Source organism: Aythya fuligula, chromosome 1 (assembly GCF_009819795.1).
Source record: "Aythya fuligula isolate bAytFul2 chromosome 1, bAytFul2.pri, whole genome shotgun sequence".
NCBI lineage: Eukaryota > Metazoa > Chordata > Aves > Anseriformes > Anatidae > Aythya > Aythya fuligula.
The window spans coordinates 151,347,456-151,361,795 of NC_045559.1; the positions used below are offsets into that span (position 1 = coordinate 151,347,456).

At 59.9% G+C, this 14,340-nt stretch overlaps 1 protein-coding gene across 1 annotated transcript; it reads left to right on the forward strand.

The window, feature by feature from the left end:
* Positions 1 to 1,835: 1,835 nt before the first annotated feature.
* On the forward strand, positions 1,836 to 6,901 carry ZIC5 (Zic family member 5). The gene is made up of 2 exons (XM_032203125.1): positions 1,836 to 3,039; positions 6,459 to 6,901. The coding sequence occupies exons 1-2, from the start codon at positions 1,836 to 1,838 to the stop codon at positions 6,899 to 6,901; spliced, it is 1,647 nt and encodes a 548-aa protein (XP_032059016.1).
* The last annotated feature ends 7,439 nt before the right edge of the window (positions 6,902 to 14,340 follow it).

Below are 14,340 nucleotides of genomic sequence, written 5' to 3' on the forward strand. Positions count from 1 at the left end.
CTCCCTAACCATCAATAAGGCGTGCATTAAAGACGATTGTTTGCAAATGGTGTGCGAGCTCGTTAGCATACATTTACATAAGGCAGCCCGCCGCACGGCACTTTAGGGAGGAAAACCTCCGACGCCGGGACCCCCAAAGGAGCAAAAATTTGGGGGGGATCCCGGGACGAGCAACTTTTTGGGAGGCTGATCCTTGCTGCATCCCCTGGGCTGGCCTAGGAGGGGGTCGGGGCAAGGGTCGGTGGGTCCAGGGTGGGCACAGGGTGGGCGCAGGGTGGGCACGGGGGGGGCGCCCCCCTCTTGCACCGGGTGTGGGAACCGGGCGCGTTTACACGCGGGGCTCGTCCAAAAAAAAAAAAAAATCAAAATCCCAAAAAAACAGAAAAAAAACCACAAAACCCTCCCCGCCGGCAGCGGCAGGTCAAGCCGCCGGGTTCTTCAGCTATAAAATATTTTCTTTGTTTTACGGCCCCTCGTAAAAAGGAATTGATCGGGGGGATAGATTTGAATTAAGACGTATTAAATCGATGACAGATCCACACCACGCTGCGTTTAACAAGGGCCGGACAAGGAGGCGGGCACGCGGGGCGGCGGGGCTGCGGCACCACGGGCTCGCCATCCCCCAAAAAAAAGCATCCCAGCCCGGGACAGCAGCCCCCCCCCCCCCCACCCCAAGGGCCCTGGATGTGGCAGGATGGGGGGGACACACCGTGTGTGCCGAAAACACGCCTTTGGAGACGGCCCTACCTGCGGACGGCTGGCTGGAGAGAAGTTATTTTTTTTAATTTTTTTAACTGTGCAGTAAAACCCTTTTAAAAAGCCGGGGGTTATTTATTTAAGCCCCTTTGGGGGCATCAGGTGGCCGGGGAGGGGTGTGTGTGTGTGTGTCGCTGTCCCCCCTTTCCCACGGGGACACCTCTCCTCCCCGGGCCGCGCTGCTCTTCTCCCATGATTTGGGCATCTTTGGGGCACCCCCGTACGGCAGCGCCCTATTTTTGTAAGGAAGGGGGGCATTTTAGGCTCCCTTCCATCAGGACCGGGTGGGGGGCAGACCCCTCTTTTCCCTGCCTGCCCCCCCTTCCCCCCAGCACCCCAAGGGCTCCCCAAACTTCTCGGGCACATGCGCTGCCGGCCTCACCTCCCCCCCCTCCGCCTCTCACTCGTTTATTTTGCGAAGGGAAGGAATCCCCCCCCCCTTCTCCGCCCTTCAACCCCCCTCCCCTCCGCCGGCCGGCCTTCTTTTTTAGGACAATTTTGGCTGCCTTCCCCCGGCGGTGCTTTTTAGCAGCGAGCCTTGGCCGTGAGCACACCCGGCTGCGTGCGTGCGTGGCGCACCGGGGCGTGCGTTCCCGCGGGCGCACCGAAAAAAAAGAAATTAAAAAGCGAGGTTTTTGGGGGAGGGGGGGGAAAGAGAAGCAGCGGGGGGGGGGCTCCGCCTCGCAGGAGGAGCCCCTCAACCCCGGGGGAGCCGCAGCTGCAGCCCCCGGCCCCGCGGGTGCCGCCGTCGGGGGGGCTCCGTGCGCGCCCCGTCGGGGCCCCGCGCGAAGTTTTGGCCAAGTGCGGCCCCGGGGGGGGGCGCGGGGGGCGGCGGGGGCGGATCCCCGCGGCGCCGGCGGCCTGAAAGGGAGCCAATGGAGCGGCCCCGCTCGCTGCCAATCATCGGGCCCCGGCCAATCCCTCCGGCGCCTTGGCCGAGCGGTGCCCCCCCCGCGGCGCCGCTCAAATGTTGGTGCGCGCTCTGCCAATCGCGGGCGGGCAGAGCGGGCGCGGGGCCGCGCGGAGTTGGGAGCGCAGACAAAAGAAGTTAAAGGGCCGCCGCTTTGAAACGTGCATACATGTTTTTGAAGGCGGGCAGAGGGAAAAAAATCACGCCGGGCGGCGTAGATGGGCCCGGCTGTGTCGGTATGGAGCCCCCCTTGAGCAAGAGGAGCCCGGCCCTGAGGTTGGCGGATTTGGCAGCGGCTCAGCCCCACCCGCACCAGCACATGACAGGCTTCCCGGGGCTGGGGACCCACCACGGCCACCCCCACCACGCGGCCCACCTCCACCCGGGGGACGCGGGCGGCGACCCCGGCGGCGCCCTCCCTCCGCTGGGCCCCGAGCACATGGCGCAGCCCGCCGCCGCCCTCAAGCTCGCCCCCGAGGCGCTCACCGCCGCCGCCGCCGCCGCCGCCGCCGCCTTCTCCGCGCCCTCCGCCGCCGCCGCCGCCGCCGCCGCCTCCGCCGCCGTCTACGCGCCGCCCGCCGCCGCCCTGCCGGGCTACCCGTCGGGGGGCGCCGCGGCCCGGGACTTCCTCCTGCGCCGGGACCCCCAAAGCTCCGCGCAGGGGGCCGCGGGCGAGCAGCACCCGCCCGCCGGCTCCCCTCACCTCCCACCGCCCCACGGCGTGTTCGTGCCGCCGGCCGCCGGCGCCTACGGCTCCCCCGACGGCGCGCACGCCGCCGCCTTCCCCCCGCCGCCGCCGCCGGTGTCCGGCGAGCGGCAGCCGCCGCTGAACGGGCAGCTGCGGCTGGGGCTGGCGGCCGGCGAGCTGTACGGCCGCGCCGAGGCGCACTACGGGGCCGCCGCCGCCGCCTCGGCGCTGCAGGGCTACGGCCCCGTCGGGCTGGGGCTGGCGGCGGCGGGCCACGGGCAGCCGCCCCCTCCCCACGGCCCCCACGGGCAGCCGCACGTCGGGGCGGCGGCCGGAGCCTTCCTGCGCTACATGCGGCAGCCCATCAAGCAGGAGCTGATCTGCAAGTGGATCGAGAGGGAGGCGCCGGCGGGGGGCAGGAAGCCCTGCTCCAAAACTTTCGGCACCATGCAGGAGCTGGTGAGCCATGTCACCGTGGAGCACGTCGGCGGGCCCGAGCAGAGCAGCCACGTGTGCTACTGGGAGGAGTGTCCCCGCGAAGGCAAGCCCTTCAAAGCGAAATACAAACTCATCAACCACATCCGAGTGCACACGGGAGAGAAGCCCTTCCCCTGCCCCTTCCCCGGCTGCGGGAAGGTCTTCGCCCGCTCCGAAAACCTCAAGATCCACAAGCGGACTCACACAGGTGGGTATTCCCCCGCCCCTCCCGGCCTTCCCTCTCCCCCTCTCTTTTTTTTTTTTTCCTTTTTTTTTTTTTTTTTCCCCTTTCCCCCCTCTTTTCCTCCTCTCCTACGTACCGCCGCCCATGTGACTCCCCCATCCATAAGTACCGCCGGCGGCCCGCGGGACGCGCGCACACGGCCACGCACGGCCACGCGGACGGACAGGCGGACACGCCGACGGACACGCGGCCCCCCCCTCCCCACCCCACACCCCCCCCCGCCGCCGGCAGCGCTCTCCCCACCCCCTCGGCCCCGCAGCCCGGCCCCGACCCGCCGGGGCCCCGGGGGCAGAGCCAGAAGAAGCGGGGACGAGACGGGCGCACGTCGGGGGAGGGCTCGGGTCTCGCCGCCCCCCACCCGCCCGGCCCCGGGACACCCCCTTGGGGCCGGTGCCACGGCTCGGGAGAGCAGCGAGAGGACGGCGGCCCCGCTTCGCCCCCCTTCTGCCACCGGGGGGGCGCCGGGACCCCGCCGTCGGGGGTGCCCCCCTACCGGAGCCGCTCCCTCCCCGCTCCCGGGGTGGGTGCGCGGCCGCCGGAGGATGCTGCTGCCCTCCACCCGAGGACCCCAAGGGAAAAAGGGGAAAGCAGCCCGGGCTGGCGGCGAGGAGCTACGGGAGGAGGGCAGCGGGGCTCCCGGGCGCAGCCCTGCGCCGGGTTTCGGGGGGCGCTTGAGCGGCGTTCGCCTCTTTTTTATTATTATTTTCCCCCTTTCTTTCGTTTTATTTTTTTTTTCCCCTATTTTTTTTTCCTCTTTCTTCCTCCTCCCTCCTCGCCGCTGCCGATCTACGCATTTCGCTCCGGGTGTAAAAAAAAAAAAAAAAAAAAAAAAAAAAAAAAAAAACCAAACAAAACGACAAAACAAAACCTCCTCGGAAAACGAAGGGAGCCGGGATTTATCGCGGCAGACGAATATTATTCCTCCGAGGACGCTTAAGGAAGTGGAGTTCCCGTAATTGCTTTCTTGATTTATTGCGCGCTGCTCGGCGAGAGAAAAGCGGCGGGCGCTGCGACGTGGCGTCCCGATGTCAGACCCAATGGCCCGTGGCCGAAAGGATTAGAGGGGTTTCTCTCCCCAAATATACCCTCCCGCAGCCTGTGGCTGTGCGGGGAGCCGTGCGGGGCCGGGAGGCTTCCCCCCGGCTGCTGGCGGTGGTGGCGGTGGCACTGCGGGACGAGCTGCGAGCCGGAGGCGCTTCCCAGCCTCCTGCTCCTCCGGCCGCGCTCCTGGCACCCAGCCGTGCCCATCTGCCCGCCTGCGGGAAGCCAAAGCCGGCCGCGGAGCTCCCCGGCTGGCTGCCCCCTGCCCCTGCCCCTGCCCCGCCGCGGCTCCGGGAGGGAAGGGAGAGGGTGAGGGGGGATTTGGGGAGGTTCGGAGGGGGTGGGGGGTGAGGGAGTCGACGGGAAAAGCGACCCCAAAAAAATAACCGCAGTGCGCAGTCGGTACCTAAATGCCTACCGGGGATGGATGGAGGTGGGGGGGGGTTCGCTGCTCCGAGCTGCGGCCGAGCGTCGCCAGGAGGCGGAGGGGCAAAAAAAAAAGAGAAAAAAAGAAAAAAATAAAAAGCTGCCGGCTCAAAAGGGAGGCCCGAGCAGCAACAAAGGGAGGCCCCAGGCCATGCTTCCCCTCCCCGGGGCGAGGGGCCGCGGGTGTGGGGCCGGGGGGCGCCTTCCCCCACCCCATAGACCCCTCGCAGGGGGATTTCGCCCCCTCCACGCAGCTCCGCCGGGCTGTGAGCTCCCCGAGGGCTTTCCCCTCTCCCCCTGTCCCTCGAGGAGCCCACAGCCCCCGGGAGGGCTCCCACGCGTGAGCCCACGGGGGGAAGCGGCCCCCACGCAGGGACAAGCGAGCAGCCCCCCAGGGACCGGGGTGGGGGTGTGCAGGACCCCCCTCCGGGTGGCAGCTCGGCCCGCGGGAGGGGAAAGGGGGGAAAGGGATCGCGACCCTCGCCCCCCACGCCCTCCCCACGGCCAGCCCTCGCGTGGACGAGGCGCGGGGGCAGCTCCCGCCCGTCCCTACCAGATGAATTGCTCTAATTTCGCAGCTCCGGCGGCTGGGAGCACGGCAGGTTGGCTGGCAGGCCCTTCCTTTATTACGGGCATTTTTTCCGGGAGGGGCGAAATAATGACACCGTAATTGCGTGTAAGTCATTAGGGGATTGTGCGCGCCTCCGCTAATCCCCCCCCACACACACCCCGGCCCTAATTCGGGTGCCCGCCGCTCGCCCTTTTTCCCCTCTCCCTTGGCAGCTGCGCCGTGCCACTCGTTTTGGGGGACAAACCCCAAAAAGCTTCCCGGTGGCTTTCCTGGGCCTGCAGGTCGCCGTCCGTACAAGGAGCCGGTGCTCGCCTTCCCCAAAAACCACCCCCTCCAAATCCCTCCATGCCCCCGCTGCTTTCTGCCCCGAGCAGCACGACCCCGTAGTTGGGCTGAAATCACCCCAAAACGGGGCCGCTCGGACGGGACCTCCCCATTTGGGACCCTCCTTGCTGCAGATTTTGGGGGGGGCAGCGCCCACGGGAGGCGCCGCCGTGTCCCTCCGTGGGAGTCCCCGTGGGGAGCCCCCCAGCTGCTTTTTTTCTTAGCATCGCATCCTTTTTTTTTTTTTTTTTTTTTTTTTTAATTTTCTTTTATTAAATAAAAGAAAAATAAAACCGAACTCGCTCTTCCCAGTGCTACCTCATCGCTGGTGGGGGAGCAGGTTTTAATTGAGAAAGTTGACGTGCAAATAGGCTGCAGAGGCACGTGTTTCTATAGAAACAGCAGGGAAATAACCATTAAAAAAAAGAAATAATAAGAAAAAATCATTCCTTTTTCCCATCGCTATGTCGGTCAAACCCCATGCGGGGTTACGGAGGGAGGGGAGCCGCAGCCCCCTGTCGCCGGCCCTCGCCCCGGGGGTGTCCCCTGTCCCCCGGGGGTGCCCCCGCTCACGTCGGGGCGCTTAAGCAGGTGTCGCATGGGCTCCCCGAGCCCGACCTGTCCCCCGGCGCAGCGAGGGGATTAGGCGAGGGCTGTGCCAGCCTGTGGGCAAACAGCGGCCCTGGAAGGCAGAGGCGGCGAGCCGTTTTGTTTGGGGTTGTTCATTAGGGCCGTAATGAACGCTCCTCGTGTGCGCCGAAGGCGGCCGGGTCCTGCCGGGGGTGGGGGGCTAAAGGGGGATTGGGGCGGGGGGAGGGGGGGGGTCGTTTTTGACCGCTTGCAGCACCAAGCGGGGGGGCTCCTCGGGGAAATCCCAAGCCCCCCGACGTGTCCCGGGTGCCCTGGGAGGGGGGGGAAGAGGAAAAAAAGAAAAAAAAAGGGGGTGGGGGAGAGGGGCGGGGGGGGGGGGTCTCGTCCCGGTGCCGGGGGCCGTAACCACCCGGTCGCTGTTTGCCGGCAGGGGAGAAGCCCTTCAAGTGCGAGTTCGACGGCTGCGACAGGAAGTTCGCCAACAGCAGCGACCGAAAGAAGCACTCCCACGTCCACACCAGCGACAAACCCTACTACTGCAAGATCCGGGGCTGCGACAAGTCCTACACCCACCCCAGCTCCCTGCGCAAGCACATGAAGATCCACTGCAAGTCCCCGCCGCCCTCCCCGCCTCCCCCGGGCTGCTACGCGGCCGCCGGGCCCCCCGACGGGCCGCTGCCCCCCGAGGCCGACCCCGCGGCAGAGCCGCCCCGTGTCCCCTTGTCCCCGCCGGTCACCAACCTCAGCGAGTGGTACGTCTGCCAGGCCGGCGGGGCCCCCCGACGGCCGCGCACCCCCTCCAGCCGCGCCGCCTCCCCGGCCTCCGAAGGGGACGAGCCCCACAGGACCTCGGGGGGCAGAGCCGCCCCATAGGGCCGGGCCGGGCTGGGGCCGAGCAGGGCCGTGCCAGGCCGTGTCGGGCCGTGCCGGGCCGTGCCGGGCCGTGCCGGGCCGTGCCGTCGGTGCCCCGGCCCCGTCCCAGCCGCCTTGGCCCCGCGGGCTGGCGTGGAAGCGCCGTCAGGTTTGACCCGCGCTATTTATTCCGTGTACGAAACCCTATGGTGTTTGTACGGTAACTAATTTAATTAAAGACACTCGGACCTTCTTCTTCCTTTTTTTTTTTTTAATTATTATTTTTATATATTTTTTATTATTATTATTATTATTTTTTTTTTTTCGAAATCTCCCGTTCTGCTGCGCACAGGAACGCCGCCACCACGCCGAGCCACAGCCCCGGCCCCTGCCAAGCTGCCCCCAGCCGTGCCATAAGGGGGGGACTGGGGCCGGGCGGGGGTCTCAAAGGCTGGGAGCACCCCCAGCCCCTTCTGGCAGCCCCCCAGAGCCTCTCGCAGCCTCCTGAAGCCGGCACCTGCTGGGGCTGCCGCCGGCCGAGGGCAGGACGCGCTCCCCTTAAAACGACCCGAAATGAACTAAAGGGGGGGTTTTACCCCCCCCGTCCCCGCAGCTCAGCCCCGGTGCGATCGTGGCCGAGGCCCCGACCCTTTCCGCCTCGGCTGCGACCATGTGCGAGGGATTTGGGGACGGGGAGACAAAAGGGTGCAGCGCTCCCTCCCCGCTCCTCCGCGGTCTGTACGCTCACGGCTCCCCAGCCACGGCCGGAGAATAAAAGAAAACCCGCTGCTACTTGACAACTGTGATACTGTGATGCATTATTATCATTATTTTTTAATATATAATGAAAATAATAATAATTAGTAATAATAATAATAAGGCGAAAGCTGACGGCGATTTCCCGTTGTCTCGCTCCCGGTGCTTATTTCCCCTGCTGCAAAACGCAAGGTGCCAGCTCCCCTCGCACAGGAGGACGGGGGACACCGACTGGGGGGGGGGGGGTGGGAAGGGTCCGGGGGCGTTTTTGTCATTTTTATTTCCCGTGTTTCAGAGTTTTGTTCCCCCTTCCCGGCCCAGCCCCTGCCTGCCTGCACCCCTGCCTTCCCCCGGGGCTGGCGGCCGGGTCACCTGGGAGGGGGCACCCGAGAGAGCAGGGGGGGGGGTGGGATGGGGTCGGGGCGCCAGCCCCCCCCCAGGGACCCCCCAAGGGCTTGGGGGGGCGCAAATAACCCAAAGGGCGCTGGCTCTGCCCCCGGGGCTGCGGGCCGGGAAGTGGCAGCCTCTCCCCTCCCCCAGGGGCTGTGGAAATTTGTTTTGTGTGCCGTGAATGGTTGATGTGGTCTTGTCATTGTTAATAACGTGTACGCGAACGCGATTATTTTGTACAGTTGAATTAATTTATTTTCTGACATCCTCCTCCTCTCTCTCTTTTTTTTTTTTTTTTTTTTTTCTTCTTTCCTCCTCCCGGAAGAGTACAGAGCACACCAAAGAAAATTCTATTATTAATTTTGGTGATGGATTGTTGTTTATGATGCTGTGGTTTGTACAAAAAAAAAAAAAAGAAAAAAAATCATTATATTTTTCAGCTTACTTGAACGAACGATGTAATGTGAAACAGACTCTTCCTGCATGTCCTCTGTGCGGTGTGTTGGTGATGCTATATATAAATAGTTCATAGAGCTATTATATTATTAGTACAGTGCATGGTGCTGTCACTCTGGAAGCCTTGAAACGTTGTCTTCGTATTGTTGTGTTGGATATAAAGAAGCAGACATTACTTTAAAAAAAAAAACAAAACCGAGAAAACTTGAATAGACAGTAATTTTTTAAAGTTCGTTTGATTTGTTTCTTATTCGTTTTTTTTTTTTATTTTATTTTATTTTTTTTATTTCCGAAGCCCATTTGAATAAATAGGAAATAATAAAGGAAGGTACGGACTTTTTAAAGAATAATTTATGTAATGTAATCTTATTAGAGATATTTTCGTGCTGATTTGTAAACGAACTTTTTAATTTATGCCTTTTTTTTTCAACAACAGATTGCACTATACATGACTACATGGCAGGGTTTATAAAATACGGCTCTGGGGGCTATAGCACTATTTTTATGTACTCGCTCCACGTAGGGTCACACACTTGCCCGTCCGTTTTCTGACACAAGATACCTCCTGAATAAAACCGTAGCAATTAAAATAATAAATAATAATAATAATAATAATAAATAAAAATCCCCCCCTCTGTGTAAACCCGACAAAAAGCAAAATATTAAAAAAAAAAAAAAGGGAAAAAGAAAAAAAAAAAAGGAAAAAGGAAAAAAAAAAGGAAGGCGATGGTACAAATGAATAAAAAACCTTATTTCTCTGTCTCGCACGTGCCTTACTGACAGGCGAGGGCTCGCACGGCGGGGCCGAGGCGGGGGCGCAGCAGCGCGGAGGCGGCAGCGGGAGCGGCCCGGGGCCGGGGCCGGGACCCGCAGAGCTTTTCCCGGCACAGCTCCCGAGATCCGCCTGGGTTTCCCCTTCTGGGCTCCCGGCCGTGCCCACGCGTGGGGCTTTTCCCCCGGGGGCTCGTGGACCGACGTCCCCAAGGAGGCCGGCCCCGACGGGGGGAGGTGGGGGGTGCGTGGGGAGGTGGGTAACACGCAGGGGAAAGTCGGGCATTTGTGTTTTTCTTCTCTCTCAAGGACAGCTGAGCGAAGCATCAGCACCGCCAAATCCAGTCAATCGCGGTGTTAATATTTCTGCCGGAAAAAAAAAAAAAAATATCGAATGAAATCTCCCTGGCATTCAGGCTCCTCTGACTGACACCAGCCAGTTAAGCATCTCTGGTTTCCGGGAGAAGGGACGGTGGAGAAACCGTATGGAAGGAGATGGTTCCGAAACACGTTTCACGCCAAGCTAGAAATCATGTCAGGAGATCGCCTGAATGAGAAAAGTTTTCAGGAGCTGCGAGAGAATACGCATTTCCCTGGCAGTGACTTCGGGAGGGAAAAGCTGAGCGAAACCTGCTGCTGGAAAAACAGTGGGCAGAGCTCTGCCAACGTCCTCGAGGATTTTTTTCCTTTCTTTCCCCTCATTTTCCTCTTTTCTTTTTCATTTTCTTTCTTTCTTTCTTTCTTTCTTTCTTTCTTTCTTTCTTTCTTTCTTTCTTTCTTTCTTTCTTTCTTTCTTTCTTTCTCTCTCTCTCTCTCTCTCTCTCTCTCTCTCTCTCTCTCTCTCACTTTCCCTTTTTCTCACTCTTTCTTTCTTTTCTTCCTTCATGAAATAAAATAAATAAAACTAGTCCGAGGTTGTTTTTTTTTTTCTTTCTTTTTTTTTTTTTTCCACATAATTTACAGATGCTCGAAGATGACTGGTCAAAATGTCAAGAACAGTTTCACCAAAAGGTTATAGTGTTTTTTAAGTCAGTTTTGTTAAATGTGGTAAAGGTGAAACAGGTTGCAAAGAGTTGTTTCAAGCAGAATGACAATAACCAACATACGAAGCAGAAAAACACTCATAAATGAGGGCTCTAATCAATGGGAAAACTTATAGCTCTCTAATGAAGTTTCTTGTGAAAAGGAGGGCGACACAAAGCCACCGAGACATGAATCATTCATGGGAAATATAAAAGATAAAAGATATCTGACAATGAGCAGAACCTTGTATAGAGTGTATAAAACAAGTTTCCCCTTCTTATTTTCTGCTTTAAACCGCACAATCTCCCGCTCCTAGTGTTCTCTGTCCGGCCTATAGAGTTAAAATTGACCAGTGCACGTCCTGCGCCACTTCAAAGTAATTTAGCCCAGAACGGAAGGCTTGGCGCTTGGACAATCTTCATGGTGTGTTAAGATTTCTATGGCAATTGGCAAGCAAGACGTTCCCATCTGAATATGGCTCAAAGAAAGCCACTTATTGACACTGAGTTGGCCATCATCAAAGACTTCATCTTTTCTAGGCAAAACGTGTTCCTAACAAACACTGTTTAAATCATCTACCTTTGTATTCAGGGCTGGGAGACATCTCGCCACACACTGCTGCCGGCGCCCGGCCCTCCAAAGGGCAGAGCCGCGAAGTTTGAAGGGGCTCCGAAATTTCGGGAGTGTGGGAAATGACTGAGGGGGGGTCCAGGGTCCGGGGTCCGGGGGGGGGGGGGGGGCGCGGCGGGCCGTGCCCCCCAGTACGCACGGATGCGCGGGGGGACACGCGTGTGCGCGCATAGACACGCGTGCACACGCACTTACATACACGGCCACGCGTGTACAAGCATGCACACGCACACATCCACGCATATACCCCCCCTCGCACCCCCAGATAGCCCCCCCCTCCCCGGTCCGGGGCACCCAAAGGCGGCCCCGCAGCCGCCGGCACACCCGCACCCACGCTCCCGCATTCACCCCCACAGCACGCAAGTGCCTAATCAGGCAGGGAGAAGTTCAAAGGCAGGTTCTTTGAAATTCAAACTACTGCTTTTATGGTACATCAACATGGAGCGTTAGGATTGCTATGGCAATGAGCGCCGCAAAAGCAAGCTGCATTTAAAATAGTCCACCTCGATTCGAGACACTCTATTAAGATACAGTTGCGGTGACCTTTAGTTTCATGCCGTGTTAGCGCAGTCAATTTTCACTTCATCAGAACGCCTCATATTTTTGGCCTCTCTCCCAGCGCCCCCCCCTTCCCCATTCAGAGCCCCCCCCCCCCCCCTTCCCTATTTCTTTTTTAGGACCCGTGGCGGCATCGCCCCCTCCAAGCGCAGCAGGTAAACAAACAAGCAGATACGCGGGGAAGAAGCTCCCTCTCCGGCTCTCCTCCTCCTCGGCCCCCCTCTCCTTTTCCCACCTAAGCACTTTTATTTGCAGAGCGATTGTTCTTTGTTTATTTAATACAAGTGCTGTGTGAATGGTGAAAAATAAACACGATGAAAAATAACCAAACAGATGATTCCGCCAAGTGAAAAAGCCCGGACTTAATAAAAGTGCGAGGCAGTCACCGTTGAATGAGAAACCCTTTGAAGTGGAACTTATTATAGGAAGAATACTTTTTGGTTTCCCTAACGACGCCGCTGAATTGAAAGGGCTCTCCTTTGTCACCGATTTGTTCTCCTTTGCCGGGATGCCCGCAGAAATTACTTCCATGGGCTGCCTTAACATGCAGCCTGCAAAGCGGGAACTTCCCCGGCGCAGACTCGCAGACGCCGCTCCCCTCGGGACAAAAAACCCGCGGCGCACCCCAGCCTCTCCCCCGAGCCCCCTCTTTTGGGGGCCCCTCGCCCCGTGCCCCCGCTTTGGGCCGTGCCCCTCTCCCCCCCCCTCATTCCCCGACCCCCAATCTCCGGGGCTTTTCCCAGGCGGAGCCGTGTTTAATAAGGGTCGTTTATTCCGGAGGCGCTTTGAAGGGTCGCCCCCGAAGCCCCCGCGCCCGTGAAAAACGTGGAGGTGACATTTGCACCCCGGTGTAAGAGGGGCTCGGGGGTAGCTCGCTGAAAGGCGACTCGTTTGTCTCGGGGGCTTGGAAACAGCCTCCCTCCTTCTCCTTTTGACCACATGGCATAACTCAAAAACAATAGTTCAAAAGTAAAATGGCATCGTGGTGTTCAGCCGCAGACAGGCACCCATCTAGCAGGAGAGAAAAGGGATAGTCCGCAGCACAATGTGCTTTTTGTGTCGGACTCTGTCACAAGGATTTCGTTGTTTGCTTTAGAGGCTGCGCCTGTTATACTTTCTTGAAAGTGCTTGTGTTAAACAAGAGTTATAAGTCATCCAAAACAACAAACATTTTGATTTTCTTTGCCTAAAGGGTTTTCCCTGGCCGTGGGCACCGTGAAAAAATAATGTACTTGCTGAGAAAGGAGCACCAGTAGTAGCATTACAAGCACAGTGCATTAAATATTGAATGACACCAGGAGAAAAAAAAAAAAAAAAAAAAAAAAAAAAGAGCTTGTCGAGGGGCACTCAGCCTTAAAGTCTTTCTTCAACTTTGTCTTCAGCGCCTGTTGGACTATTTAAGGCGGTGTTAATTAAGGGCTGCAGCTGATTCCCCCGGCCCGCAGCTTTGTCTCTGTCAATAGCCCCTCTGAACCCGGCTCTTTCCTCACGCCTTGGCTCGGCGGAGGCTGTGGCACGGCCCCGGGGCTGGGGGCTTGGAGGCAGCCCCGGTCCCAGCCGGGGCGATTTTTGGGGGGGGTTTTGGGGGAGTGGACGGGGCCAGGCGGCGGCACTGGGAGCCGGGGCACGGCGCCGGAGTGAAAGCCTGTTTGCACATTGCCCGGAGCCTGTTTGGCAAACAAGAGGCGGGCGAGCTTAATTTGTTTCAAATTAATCGTTTTCCCCCCAAAAAAAAAAAAGGAAAAAAGAAAAAAAAAGAAAAAAAAAAAAAAAAAAAAAAAAAAAAAAAGAAGAAGAGGAGGCAGAGCGGCCCTCCCCAAAAACCCGACGGGAGGAGCCCGGGGTGGTGGTGGTGGGGGGGAGCTGCGCGCTCCCGACGCCCCGCGTCGTGCCCACGCGTGGGGAGGCGTGGGGCGCGTGCCCGCGCGTGTCGGGGCGCGTGCCCGCGCGCGGGCCCGCGCCGCACCTTGCCGGCCCGCTGGGTGCGCGCCCGGGGCGCCGCACGGCTGCACAGCGACCCCCGCGCGGATTTTGGGGAGGGGGCGACGGGGACAGGCGTGGGTGTGGGACCCTCCCCATTCGCTTCCCCGTCCCCGAGGGCATCCGGGGATGGGGGCGGAGGGGCCGCTCGTGCAGGTGGAGAGGGGCCGGAGCCCCCCGCTCCCCCTTTCCCCGGCCGGGACCCCCCGTCCCCAAAGCGCAGGGGCCGGGCTGGGGGCAGCGGGCACCGAGAGGGGCGGGGGGGGGGGGACCCTGTGCTCTGCCCCGCCGGAGGGGCGAGGGGGGAAGAGCCGAGCATGGGGCTGGGAAATCCAATAGGCGGATTTTTTCCTCTTTTTTTTTTTTTTTTTTAATGTCTGCGTTCCCCCCCTCTCCTCCTCCTCCTCCTCCTCCTCCTCCTCCTTTCACACGGCGAGCCCCGGCCAAAGCGCTCCCAATGGCCTTTCAGCGAAGAAAAAGCCTCCGAGTGAAAACGGGCACGCAGCCCCTTCCAGGCACCTTGCCAAAAGCTCCCAAGCACCCTACCTGGCATCCCAGCTTAAGTTTCTCGCAGAAGTGCGGGCGAGTGAGCGGGGGGGCCGGGAGGGGACGTGTTGGGGGGGGGGGGGGGACGGGGACGGGGACGGGGACTGGTGGTGTGTGTGTGGGGGGGTGGAATTACAGCCGCCCCGCAGCAGCAGGCACAAGTTCAGAGCTCCGCTTCCCCCCTCTTTAATTAGGCTGGGGAGAGCCGCGGAGGCGCCTGGCTGAGGTGCGGCCGGGCCGAGCGAGTGAGTAGGGGGCTCAGCCCCGACGGGACGGGCACCAGGGGCCGGGGAGGGGGCGAGCAGCCTCCCCCCGGCCGGGGGATGCGGGGCGAGGGGTTTGGGGTGGTG